The sequence below is a fragment of the Protopterus annectens genome, chromosome 3.part1, assembly GCF_019279795.1.
Source record: "Protopterus annectens isolate FY-2018-M chromosome 3.part1, PAN1.0, whole genome shotgun sequence".
NCBI lineage: Eukaryota > Metazoa > Chordata > Ceratodontiformes > Protopteridae > Protopterus > Protopterus annectens.
Window position 1 is genome coordinate 950,187,196 of NC_056732.1, and position 13,581 is coordinate 950,200,776.

Consider the following 13,581-nt stretch of genomic DNA (forward strand, 5'->3'; position numbering starts at 1 on the left):
AAATGTCACTTGATTCAAATACAATTAAATACCATGGGGGTTTGGTTGGACCCCTTCCTAAATTTTCAATTTCATCTGGACTACACACACAAACACACAAATCAAATTTCTCATATTCTGAACTAATAGAATCTCCTCTTTTCTATCCAGACCCTAGAGAAATGCCATTGGTCTCCTCCTAATTCCTGCAGCGTCTAAAAGAAATGTAAAAACATTTAGTCCATCTCAAACACCATTTGCAGATTCATTAATCTCTCCCCAAGAAATGAACACCACAGCAAAACCATTGAAAAAAAGTTAACTGCCTACCTTGAGATAGCATGCTGACTTTTTACTTGCCCCTCAACTATTTAAATGTATCAAGAATGATACCCCCATCAGCCTCCAGACTATTCAAAGATGTAGCAACTATATAACCTTTGAAGTCTTAGCCACTCTGCTGCAAACCCCCTCCAGATCTCCCCCCTAAACTAGGCTTCATTGCACAGACCATGCCTACTCAGTCATTGGTTCCAAACTGTGGGAATCTATTCTTTTCTTACAGATCATTCCTTTTACATAATTTTTTGATCAGAAATAGCATATTTCAAGGCTCTAGGAAAATGCAACTGCTATCTCTCTGGTCATATAACTTAACCTCTACTTCTTAACCTTCTTCCCTCTACATATCTTGCTCTGACACTGCTTTTGACTGTGATTCTTAAAGCTTCCCAACTTTGATTTCCACTTCGTATATAATGCATGCATATATTATGCTTTGCCACTCATTCTGTATTTAATGTCATTTATCTATTGCCTTTACCCCCCCCAAGCCAACTATGTGATATTTACTTTGTATACAAGTTGCGAATATTGCATGTTGTCATTCACTCTGTATATAATGTCATGTAACTATTGTGTTTACCCCAGGCCAAGACTACAGTAGGTCCAATGGTATGAGTGTTTTATACCGGTTAATGAATTTAAAATAAAATCAAATCTGCTTGCAGCTGCTGAACACTTGACTGTGTTTTCCAGAAACTTCCTTCCAAAATTGCTTTATGCATCTACAAATTTCACTAATCTACAAATTATACTAATGGACAAGCTTGAACAGTGCTATAATAAAATAAGTAAATTTGCATCCAGTCTCTCAAACCAAACCCATCACAGTATTCTACTACACAGAACGAACTTGGTAGAATTACCACACCATATATCATATAAACAGTGCATAATGGCACATAAAATTCTACAACATCCCTCAAACATCCCAGCAATTATTAATATAATAAATCTTTTACAAACCCAAATGGAGTCCTGGTTCAAAGGACCAACACCTAATAGAATCCTAAATATCCAGCAAATTACATGGGGACTCCTTACTTTCAGTAAGCACAACAAAACTATGGAAGAACACTTTCTTCACCAACAAACAAATAACCTCCTTACTTTTAAGACTGTCAAACTACATCTAAATCATACTAGCATCTGCAATTTTCTGAATCTCCAGGATAAAAATGCCTGACTACACAACATTTGCTATTTTTATTTACTAAACTATTTCTTTACAACTAGATTTTGTAGGTTCACAGGTGTATATTAGTCTAACAACCACTAGGATCTTTTTAAGCCTAGCCAAGCATCCCAAAACTTTGACAAGGACTGGCACCCTTTATAACTGCAAGCAGAGGCTTGGGAGATGAAACATTTACAGAGTGTCTGTGTCCATGAGAGACAAAGGTGCTAAACCAAGGATGAATTTCCTGTTCTCCATCCCACTGTCCAAGTTACACTTGAATAGGGTTACAGAGGAACTCTGTTTCACATGGATGGGGAACCTCTTCCTGATAACAGGTAGTCTCTGGGATACATACCTGTCCTCTCTAGCAGGTTCTAGTTATATTATAGGCAAGGTTTAATTCTTTAGAAAGGATAATTTTGGTGCAGTTTGTTTTGTTGATACGGAGGATGTTCATCTGGGTGGGTTCCAACAATACGCTGTATGCCAGGCACAGATCTACACTCAATAGCCTGTATGAGGCAGAATACAGGGGTACAGCTTTTAGTTGGCCTGTATAGGACATGTTACTTATGCCCTGTATTCCTTTAGTGAAGAATCTCTGTGGGTGTTCTACCTGTTGGATTTGCCTGGTTAGATATATATCAAAGGGGATCACTAAACTTCGTGATATGTCTGGTGATTGCTGAATATAGTGGAACAATTACCTCCTTGGACCTGGATGCCATATCTTTGTTTCTAAGTTGCACAACATATAATAATTTCCTGACTACTGTAGACATGTGGTCAATACCTAGATCACTGCCTACGTGTCCCTTCACTGCTGGGTCGACTTTTAGGGGTGTCTTGTCAATATGACTGTTACAAAAGGTGGATGACTTCCCAAAGGATACTATTATGTATTTATTAGCATTTAGATTTAGTCCATGGCTCTGACACAATTTATTTCTGTCAGCCCTTCTTGGAGACTATTAGTGTCGGTAGGCGATTCCATAAGGCATGACGCTTGTTTGGAGGGTATTGTTAAACAGTGATTCCACAACACCTGACAGGTCATGTTTCATGCTATTTAGAAGGCATCCTGTGATATTGTTGGGCCCATCGATGCAGTGTTCTTGGCCTTAAAGAGAGTACTGAGGACCTGTTCCCTAGTGATAGTACAGGGGTTATATTTTATGGTATTTCCTAACAAGAGGTTGAGGGCGGAGAGATGGTAAAGTTAGAGTTAAATTTGTGTACCAGTAGGTTTGCTACATCTCCTGGCTCAGTATATGTGGCTTCATTAACAATAAGCTCTGCACACAATTGCGTTCGTAAGTTCATAGGTGAATACTTGTCTAACTGCCCTGAAGGACCATTTAAAGCCTAACCAATAACCCAAGTTCAGAATCAGACCTTGTACCCTGTGTCTATGAGGTAAAGTATTTAACCATTATGCCAAACCTTTTGAAACTCTGTCTGATAAACTTGTTTCCCCACCTTATCTGGGACCTTGGTGAAGATTTAGGTCCCAGATTCTGGTGCTAGTGGAAATATTAGACTTGCTGAGCTGCAGGAGATCAAGTGCAACCAGGTCTCCAATGGCAACGTAAGCTAGGCATATTTCTCTCCTCAAAAATTTGTAAGATACTAAATAAAGGGGCAGTGTTTTCAGCCTCTCTGGATAGCTTACAGTCTTTAGGCATGTAATCTTCTTAGCTACAAAAATCTTTGACCTTTCTAGTTGTTTGATATATTTAGTGAGGTACACTCCCACAGGTGATGTTATAGGTTTATAGGTTCGTACTAGGCTATCTGCCCTAAGGCATTTATAAGCCTAGCCAGAGTGTATGTGGCTTACACCACCCCTTAGGATGAGAATACTATGCCCTTTTAGGGTTTAGTTTACTATGCCTCTGTCTAGTAGTGACACAGAGATGACCTCCGGGGTAAACCTACGATCTCCCATCCACTCGTCGAGATTTCTCTTGAATAGAGTCAGTGAGGGGTTCTGCCTAACATGGACTGGGATTCTGTTCCAGAGTGTAGGGAGCCTCTGGGTTATGAATCTGTCCCTCCAGCACGTCCTATTTATTTCTGTGTTGAGGTTTAAGTCACTTGTTCTCGTGGCTCTGATGGATTTGGATTTTCTGAGGTGGAGCATGTCCATTAATTCAGGATTGGACATGGCCTTGTACGTCAGGCACAGATCACCTCTGAGTAGGTGGTATGCGACTGAACAGAGCTGGAGTTTTTTCAGTCGGGCAGCATATGATATATGTTTAAGACCCTTTATCCTCTTGGTGAGGAACTTTTGGGGTCTTTCCAACTGCTGCAGGTGTCGGGTGAGATACATCCCAAATGGGGCATTGTACTCAATCATTGGCCTGATAAGAGAAGAGTACAGGGGCACAATGACCTCTCTTGATCTAGATATGAAACCCTTCATGATAAGGTGGGCAATATAGAAGGTCTTCCTAACCACTTTGGCAATGTGAGTGTCAAATGAGAGGTTACTGTCAACCTGGGTCCCTAGGTCCCTGATTACCTCTTCCTTACTTAATGGATTACCGCCTATGTGGTAATTTGTCGGTACCTTGTTTTTCCCAAAGGGTATGACTATACATTTTTTGGCGTTCAGCTTAAGGCCATGGCTCTGGCACCAATTATCCATTTCTATGAGGCCTCTCTGAAGGATGTTTGTGTCTGATGGAGTATCAATTATGGCGCCCAGTTTGCAGTCATCTGCGAACTTTGTCAGCCACAATCCTCCTATGTTTGCCTGTACCTCGGAAAAATAAATGCCGAACAAGAGGGGTCCCAGGACTGAGCCCTGTGGGACACCGCTTGTGACTGGCTTAGAGTCTGACATAGCTCCAGCAACTCTGACCCTGTGGGTTCTGTCCTTGAGCCAGTTTGCAACCCATCTTGTGACATATGGGTTTACATTTAAGCTGATGAGTTTGTCTATGATGCCCGAGTGGGGTATTGTGTCAAAGGCTTTTGCAAGGTCAAGGTAGGCTGTATGAACTGCCTTACCCTCATCAATGGCCTTAGTGACTGTTTCAAAAAAGTCGACCAAGTTCAAAAGGCAGGATCTGCCCTTGACAAAGCCAAATTGGGTAGAATCCAATGTCTGTAGGTCCCCAATGTCTTTGTTTATGAGTTCCATAATGATCCTCTCCATAGCTTTGCAGACCAGGCTCATCAAGCTTATGGGGCGGTAATTTCCAGGGTCCGTAGAAGCACCGCCTTTGTGAAGTGGGACCACTGTTGCCGTACGTCACTCTTTGGGTACGTATCCTGTAGTAACGCTAAGATTAAGCAGCAGCCTTATGTGTGGGTTTAGTTCCTCTAGGAGTTCATGTAGCACATAGCCCGGGACACTATCCGGTCCCATTGATGCTGAGTTTTTAGCTTTAGAGAGGGCAGCTCTCACCTGGGCATCTGAGATGTTAGGGAGGCTACACTCTGCTGGGATAGTTATTTCTCCTTTTGGGGGGGAGGGGGAGGAGAAATTTGCACTGAACCTGTCTGCCAGAATGTTGGCAATATCAGTGGGTTCAGTGTATTTTGTGTCATTTTGGACTAACTCTGAGCATATCTGGGAGTTTCCACCCAGGTTTCTAACATAGCTAAAGAAGGCCTTGTGATTGTCTTTTGTGTCTTTTGCGATTTTTCTCTCAAAGTTGGCCTTGGATGATTTTATGAGTGATCGTAGTTTTTTGCTAGTACTGATCAGAGACGTCTTCCCTTTTAGGGATTTTGCTCTGTCATGTAGTAGCTTCCTCCTCCTGTTGTAAAGTTTGTTTATGGCTGGGGTCCACCAGACCGGGCGCCTGCCTTTGAGGGAATGGGTCTTGGTTTTATTTGGGATTGCATGATCCATGCATTCTTGAAGGTGCCCATAGAAGGCATTTGCAAAGGATTCAGCAGTGTGGGTTGTGGTTTCCACTGGCCCAGGGGCCTTGAAGGATACCACTTCAGTCTGAAGAAGTGTGAAGTTTGCTTTTGAGAAGTTCTTCACTGTGGTCTTTTGTGCAGGGGGTGGGGGCGGGATGTGGATTTCCAGTGAGATTAATTTATGGTCTGATCTTACCAAAGAAGGATATACTTCTGGTGTGGAGCATTTTGTCCCCATGTATGTGATGATCAGGTCTAGTATATTGTCTCCTCTTGTGGGAATGGTGACTAGTTGTTCCATTGCATTTGAGTTTATGAATTCTAGGAACCTTTGGGCTAGGGTGCTGGGGCTTGAGTAATGTTCCCAGTCTATGTTTGGGTAGTTGAAGTCTCCCAAAATGATGGTATTTGGAGAGACATTCATACTCTCCAGTGTCTTCAGGAAGGCTGTGTGGGGTTCCTGAGTTTGAGAGGGTGGTCTGTAGCATGCTACAAACTGTAAGGCAGTTTTGCCTATGGTTAGTTGCACCTGGATAGTCTCCGATGCTTCGTGCGTTGCCACTAACCTGGAGGTGTGGGTATCTTTGATGAAAATGGATACTCCCCCTCCTTTTGTGATTCGGTCCAAGGTTTTGCGGCCGGAAAGCATGATATGAGGTAAAACCTGATAGTGCTGGGGTGCTCTCAGGAGCCTTGAACCAGGATTCAGTCACTGCACAGACATCGATGTTCTCCATACTGAGGAGGGCTTCGAGGGCGTGCATCTTGAGGTTTAGACTTCTGGCATTGAGCAGCATTACCCTTAGTTTTTTTCCACTTGTGTTTTCTAGGGAGGTAGGTTTGTCATTTGAGCCTTGCCTAAAAAAGGCACTATGGGGGTGGCAAGAGCCTTGGCCAATATCCGGAAGCCCAGGGATGACAGATGCAAGCCATCCCTTGCGAAGCAGCGTGGCTTGTCAAGCATGTCATCCCAAGCAGACAGACAATGGATCCCCTTAGAATGACACCAGTAATTAAGCCAATTGTTAAAACTGATCATTTTGTCTTTGTACTGTGGCATCATTCTTGGTGAGGGTAAGATGCTGCTCAGGGTCAGGGTCATACCGGCCTTGGCTACATAATCAGAGAGCTCCTCTATGCCTCTTTTCATGTAGTCCAGGGAGGTACGTCTCAGGTCGTTCACACCGGCATGTACAATGACTGAGTCATATTTGTACTTGCTGTGGAGTGACCTGAGTGCTTGTGTTATGTGGTGGATTCTAGCTCCCGACAGGCAGCTTACTGTGACCTTTTCCTTGTTCAGTCTGGTGAGCGGGACGTCAGTGTGTCTGACTATGGAGTCACCTATTACAAGTTTGTCTGGCATGTTGTTTGGCCTTAAGGGCTGTGACTGTTTAGCACACTGACTTTGTGAACTATGTGTTGCGTGTGCTATGTCTTGAGGTGGTGGCTGCTTGAGTGTCTGCTTTGGAGGCCTCTGTTGTTTTGGTAGATTTTTAATCAGCGCCTCCGAGTATGTTTTTGTGTGTTTATGTGTTTGGTTTGCTGTTGTGATAGTTCTATGTGAGACTGGGTTTGTGGTGTGCGTGGTTACCTTCTCCTCCTGACTGGTCTTGCCAGTACTGAATTGAGAGAGCTCAGCCTCCAGTTTGGCTATATAGTTGCATCTCTCGCATATATTTGTATTTGTTGGGAGGAGGAGAGGGTTGTCTGTGTACATGAGGCAATTGTAACATTGCCTCAAGATTCCCAGATTCACCAGCTGAAAAGGAGAGGACGCCAGCAACTGACCCTTCGACATGCTAGAAATAGTGAAAAAGATTGCTGTGTAACTGAGTCAGAAAGGACCTATAGGGAGATGTGTACTCAACAGAATTTAGGTGAATGAAGTACTTTCTTTTGTTTAAGAGTGCTTTACCTGTATAAAAATGCTTTAGGAGCAAGTGCTGAGCTTTTCAGATAGAGTATAGGCTGTTTAGATTGCAAGTAGAACAGTTCTAAGGGAAAAATTGAAGAGCAGACTTGGCAGAGCCAGAAAAGCCGTGCAAAGGCGGATTTTAAGCAGTGAACTACAAAAGAGCTAGGAATGGTCCCAAACAACCAATTACTACAGCTTCTTGTGCTGAGGTCACTTCCCCCAAGGACAGGTAGGCTGCTCAAGGGTCCCCACTCCCACTGGTGAGCAAAGAAACTTCCTTCTATCCAAGTAAGGTAATGGACAACACAGGAACTACACCACAGCCCAGAATACAGCAATGCCTGTATACTGGTCTAAACTAGTCGAGAAAGGTGGGAAAACAAGGATTATTTTTTTGTTTTTTTGTTTTTTTTTTTTGTAGAAATACACAGAAAATGCAGAGACAGTGATAAATTAGTTACACAGACTAGCATACTTTAGTGGGCAGCCTCTACAGTTAAATTAAACAAACAAACAAGCAAACTTTCAATTAAATTCGACTAAATGTAACTTTAAGTGCAGATTTAAAAATAAATGCAGTAATCAGTAAAAAAACAGTTCAGGCTAGTTTAAAGTAAGCAACAGAAGCTATTTCCAGTGAAAAAAAGCAAATATACTTAAATCCAGAAGGTAGTCGCTTTTTCGAGTTCCTTGCTGCTAGGACCACTCTGTAAACCCACGTGGAGCTTGTCTGAGCAGTATAGCCAGAAAAAATTGCCCAGAGGCGGATTTTAAGCAGTGAACTACAAAAGAGCTAGGAATGGTCCCAAACAACCAATTACTACAGCTTCTTGTGCTGAGGTCACTTCCCCCAAGGACAGCTGCTCAAGGCTCCCCACTCCCACTGGTGAGCAAAGAAACTTCCTTCTATCCAAGTAAGGTAATGGACAACACAGGAACTACACCACAGCCCAGAATACAGCAATGCCTGTATACTGGTCTAAACTAGTCGAGAAAGGCGGGAAAACAAGGATTATTTTTTTTGTTTTTTTTTTGTAGAAATACACAGAAAATGCAGAGACAGTGATAAATTAGTTACACAGGCTAGCACACTTTAGTGGGCAGCCTCCACAGTTAAATTAAACAAACAAACAAGCAAACTTTTGATTAAATTCGACTAAATGTAACTTTAAGTGCAGATTTAAAAATAAATACTGAATAACTAGTTAATCAATACTGAATATAAGGGAATGATGATTTCTTTAGATCTGGATGATACTTCCTTAGTGATAAGTTGTGCTAAGTAATGTTTCCCGAGTAGCATTGACACATCATGGTCAAAAGATAGGGAGTTATCAGCTCAGGTTCCAAGGTCCCTAAATATGTTTTGTAGTAGTTTGCTGGCTGTACTTTATGCTACAGGGAAGGGTTGTCTACCAAAAGTGAAAATACTACATTTTTTAGCATCTAATTTTTAGTCCATTTTCATACAGCAAGAGTTCACAAGGTTCTTGCAGGAGAGATTTGGTACCAGAAGGAGACTTAACAATAACTCCCAGTTTGCAATTCTCTGCAACGATAATAAGCCAGAGGCTCTGGTACCCTGCCTAGATACAAAAGAGTCTCAACACTGAGCCATGAAGGACAACATTGGTCACCTTCATACTTTCTAATGAATCACATGCAACTTGTACTGTATGGTTTCTGTTTTTTAGCCAGTCTGGTATTCATTTTACCAAACAGGGAACTTATTTTTAAATCATTCATCTTTCTTGTGAAGCCAAAATGAGTTATGGTGTTGAATGCCTTAACTGGCTCTAGATAAGCTATCTGCACTACATAGCCACTGTCATGCAACCATATCAGTAAAGGATATCTTCTACTAATACCACTATAAGGAAGATTGACATAATCTTACCCCCTCTGCTGATAATATTAGACGAGTGAGGATTAAATGGGGAACAAACATCTTACAAAAGGCATTAATTGGAAAAAATCTTTGACAAAATGAGTGATTGTGGCTATGCAATCTGAGGCAAATTCGTGCCATTCTAATAGCCAGAAAACTGAATGATGATTCTATTCCCAGATTAATTGGGAGTGGGGGTAGGTATCATAAAATTATGCCCTCAATGGCAGATTACTTTTTACTGCATCCATCTCTGCTGGACCCTTTTTTCCTGATAAGGCCTCTGTGAGTGAGAGGAAGCCACCATCCCCCCAAACAAAAGTCTAGACCTCCTCTGGGGTGTAAGCTTGTATCTCCAGCCTTTAAAACCAACAAATATAAAAGGCTCAACATTAACCATTTACTTTTAAGTCTATCATTTTTAGGGACAAAAGCTCAGTGTAGCAAAAAGGATGCTCAGTGCAGGCTCCCTTCCTGGTGCATACAATCACACTTTTCTGCTTTTGTGAAAAATAAATTCCTTAGTCAGATATGCATGTGGATGATGGCATGTGGTGTGCTCTGCCATAATCCTTCACATGCCTCCCCAAAGGGTGAATTCTGCTGACTGTGACATCCACTACTACTGCAGTAAGTCTGATTTTCAAAAAGCACCAGCACAGGCAGTCTGCATATATAAAAAGCTAAACAAATTATCAGGATTGAAAATTATGTCTTTACACTTGATTAAAACACCTAGGGAGGTATCTTTATTGATTGGATGTGCATCCCTTTTTATTTTGCGCTAAAAGAACAGCTTAATAATGTGTGATAAAGTTTGTGCAGGTAACCTAAGTAGCAAAGTTCTTACCTCAAGAAGACTAGTCAAGTACTTCACACAAATTGAAAATGGCTCGACTGCTACAGAATGTAAGCTCCAGCCTGGGCAAGCGGTTACATGTACCATTCCTCGGAGTGTTCTCTCCAGGGACGGAAGACCATAGAAATGAGGTGCATCACTAACTCGTACACACTGAAGAAGTTTAAGAGACAATTCTGTCCTGAACAGGCCAGCAAGCACTAAGCATTTCCTAGGAAAATAAATAAATAAACTTTAGCAACAAGCAATTCCTGGGAAAAATAAATATTAGCCAGATTTAATATACATTGCTCATGATACAAATATATTTAAAATCACATGATAATCTCTCAAAGAAAATCTTTTGATACCAGTTATTTAGTTCATATTTTTTGACAAATTATAAAGTTTTGTTAATTACAGAAAACCAAGCGGAACTCAGGAACTGGTATGAAAAAACTCCAATAATAGTAAAAACGACCAGTTAGCCCAAAACTCACAGCAAAACTTTATTGCCAAAGTTAAAAACTATGGTTAAGTGCTTTTGTCATCTACTGCCATCCTCAGAACACTGCGAGTTTTGGGCCAACTGGTCCTTTTTAGGGTCTATATTACGACGTTGAAATATCGTAATATCGAACACCTAAAGATCGACATGTATTCATCGGAATGCATTTCTGTGAATCAATGAATACTTACAGAGCTAACAAACACTTGCCCCGCAGTACAATGGAACAAACTAAACCTAAAACAACCCCACCCATATGGGGAGCTGTGCCCCCCACACTCCCCCCAACTAAATATACCAACTCCGAGATCGCACTACAGTGGAGGAAAGGGCAAGATTGTGTAGTTGGCTAATTACATCTTTGCCCTGTAAGTATTCATTGAATCGTGCAAATGCATTTTGATGAATACTTGTTGATCATTAGGTGTTCGATATTACAACATTCCAACCCCATTTTTGCTATTACTGAAGTTTTGTTAATTAACACATATAAGGTTCAATGCTTAAAGACTGGTCCAGAAATGAAAAACACAACTTTCATCAGTACATAGCATTTTAAATACCATACACTGTTTATTAATAGAACTGCTCACTGCTTTTGCAGTAAGCAGTGAAAAATAAAAATTGTCTAGATATCTTAATAAAGCTCTTCCTTAGGAAACAGCTATGAAATAAGCTACAAAACTGAAAAATAAGTCTAAAATGTATCATAACTCACTATTCTATTTCTTTTAATACAATTTCTACATACAGGAAATTGTGCCACTTTTGAATATACTTGTGCAGTTTCTAGTTGGTCTCAATTAGGAACAGACAAGAACAGAGAAGGCCCCCAGCATGATGCACTCCAATGACAGACCCTTAATGCCAGATTCTCTTGACAAAGGATCAGTTAGATAAGTCTGACACTGGGTGCCATTTTGAAGGAACTCACACATTGTGTTCTAGCTGGTTTATAAACACTTCTATTTCATATATGCTTTTTAGAATAGTACTTACTTAAATTTCCCATTGAGGGGTTGCTTCCTTCACCTTTTCTTACTTGCTGCCTTTTTTCCTGCCAGAAGCACTGCTGGTAGTACCTTTGGCTTGTACTTAGCTCAAAATTGCTTTGATAATGCAGAGCCAGCAATAAATGTCTGACAAGATAATTCCACTCTCCCAAAATCTGTTTGAAAGTACCCTCAAATCATCCAAAAAAATTGAATTCAAGCACCCCAAAAGATAAATAGTTAATCCTCTATTTATTGTTGAGTGCAACTCAAGCAAAGAGGGAAAACCTGGGAAAAACTGGTGATAACCGAGAGCACTGGACCTGCAAGGCACCTTAAATTTATAACAAAGATTCTGCTCAGTAAAATACAAAGGTAATTAATATCAGCCTGCCTAAGGAAGATATTATTTTGTTCCTCTGTAATTTCAAACACCAACAGGTCTTCCCATTTTACCTATACTGAAAGAATTGCTTCAAGAAGGTAATTCTGAAGATCACCTAAGGACTTAAAACCCTCTTCTGAATTAACATAGGTAGTTTCCCCTATTCACTGACAACAAACTTGATTAATTTTCAAGAAATTACCTAGGTATACCTACACAAATTTGTAAACCCCCAATTTTCCATCACTTTTTAAAATATAATTACATGAAATGTTTTACAGCAACAAATTAGTTACAGGTGCCTGCTCCCCTCATGCCTGGTCTGTGTATAACTGGTTCTACCAATCCCACACAAACTTGTCCATTTTTCTCAGTAATTTTTCACCTAAACTGTTTAATTTAACTAATATAAAGAAGCCAGCAGACATTGTTTACTAATAAAAATATTTTTCCCCCAGAATAACTGTTATTTTAAGCAAAATGCAGCAGAACCTGGACAGTAGCAATATTTTAGTTTTCCATAACAAATAGGAATTAAGTAAGGACTCCAATGTGGATTCTATGTCATGCAATGCTGTCCTACACTTATCAGCATCTAAAAAGCACTCCTTTTAAATGAAAGTGCTAAAAATAATATTTCAGATGTGCAACCAACAGAACATATCTTGCTGCCGATGTGTACAGTTTATCTACTGCAATCCTAGTGTATCTGACTTTCCAAAGGAATAAAGAAGTTATGTACTTACCATAACATTCCATGTGAGTTGTTGTTCTCGCCTTCATTATTACTGATGGGTTCGGAGCCAATCCTCGGCTCTGAGTTGGCCAATTTGCAAAGCTTGAGGTCTCTAACAGCTTGAGGCCGAAGTCCTACCCCACAATGCACCTCTACCTTCCCCAGATCTTGTTTGCTGCCAACTAGCATAAGATCGATCCCAGATTTCAAGGAAATCATAAAGACAAGTAGTGAGAGGAAACTCCTCAGGAGAACCAAAACCAACGTAGAACCTCTTGAACTTCCAGACACTGGATGGGGGTAGGGGGGGGGGTCGTAATAATGAAGGCGAGAAGAACAACTCACATGGAACGTTATGGTAAGTACATAACTTCTTTATGTGAGGTTGTTCAATCTCGCCTTCATTCTTACTGATGGGTAGCGTCCCCAGCACCATAATCTTGGGTGGCTCATGGGAGTACCTGCCTAAGGACAGCAGACCCAAACGAAGCTCTGTCCCTAGAGGCCTTGTCTACCTTGTAGTGTGATATAAAAGTATGTGGCTTTGACCAGGTGGCAGCTGCACAAATGGAATCAATAGATAGCCTGGTCAAAAATTCTACAGAAGTAGAAACAGCTCTGGTAGAATGAGCTTTTGACTTTGTCATGTAATGCAATGCCTGCTTCGTGGTAAATAAAGGATATACAATCAGAAAGTCATTTAGACAAGGTAGATTTGGATACCGGTGCACCTTTTCTAGAATTTGAAAAGGAGACAAAACAGCTGATCAGCCCTTCTATGGTCTTTTGTCCTGTCCAAATAGAAACTACGTTGTCTATGGACGTCAAGTTTGTAAACATATATTCCAATTGATTTGAGTGATTAGGAAGGAAAACAGGTAATTCAATCATTTGGTTAAGTGTGAATTCAGAACAAATTTTTGGTAAGAACGA

The 13,581-nt window shown here is 40.8% G+C and overlaps 1 protein-coding gene across 1 annotated transcript in view; it reads right to left on the reverse strand.

Annotated features, from left to right (window-relative positions):
• The window catches only part of RTTN (rotatin), a 3,641,098-nt gene that overhangs the window by 1,826,721 nt on the left and 1,800,796 nt on the right, over positions 1-13,581 (reverse strand). Inside the window, exon 31 of the mRNA XM_044067142.1 lies at positions 10,040-10,259. Coding sequence (XP_043923077.1) covers positions 10,040-10,259 — 220 coding nt within the window. The remainder of the gene's footprint in view (positions 1-10,039; positions 10,260-13,581) is intronic.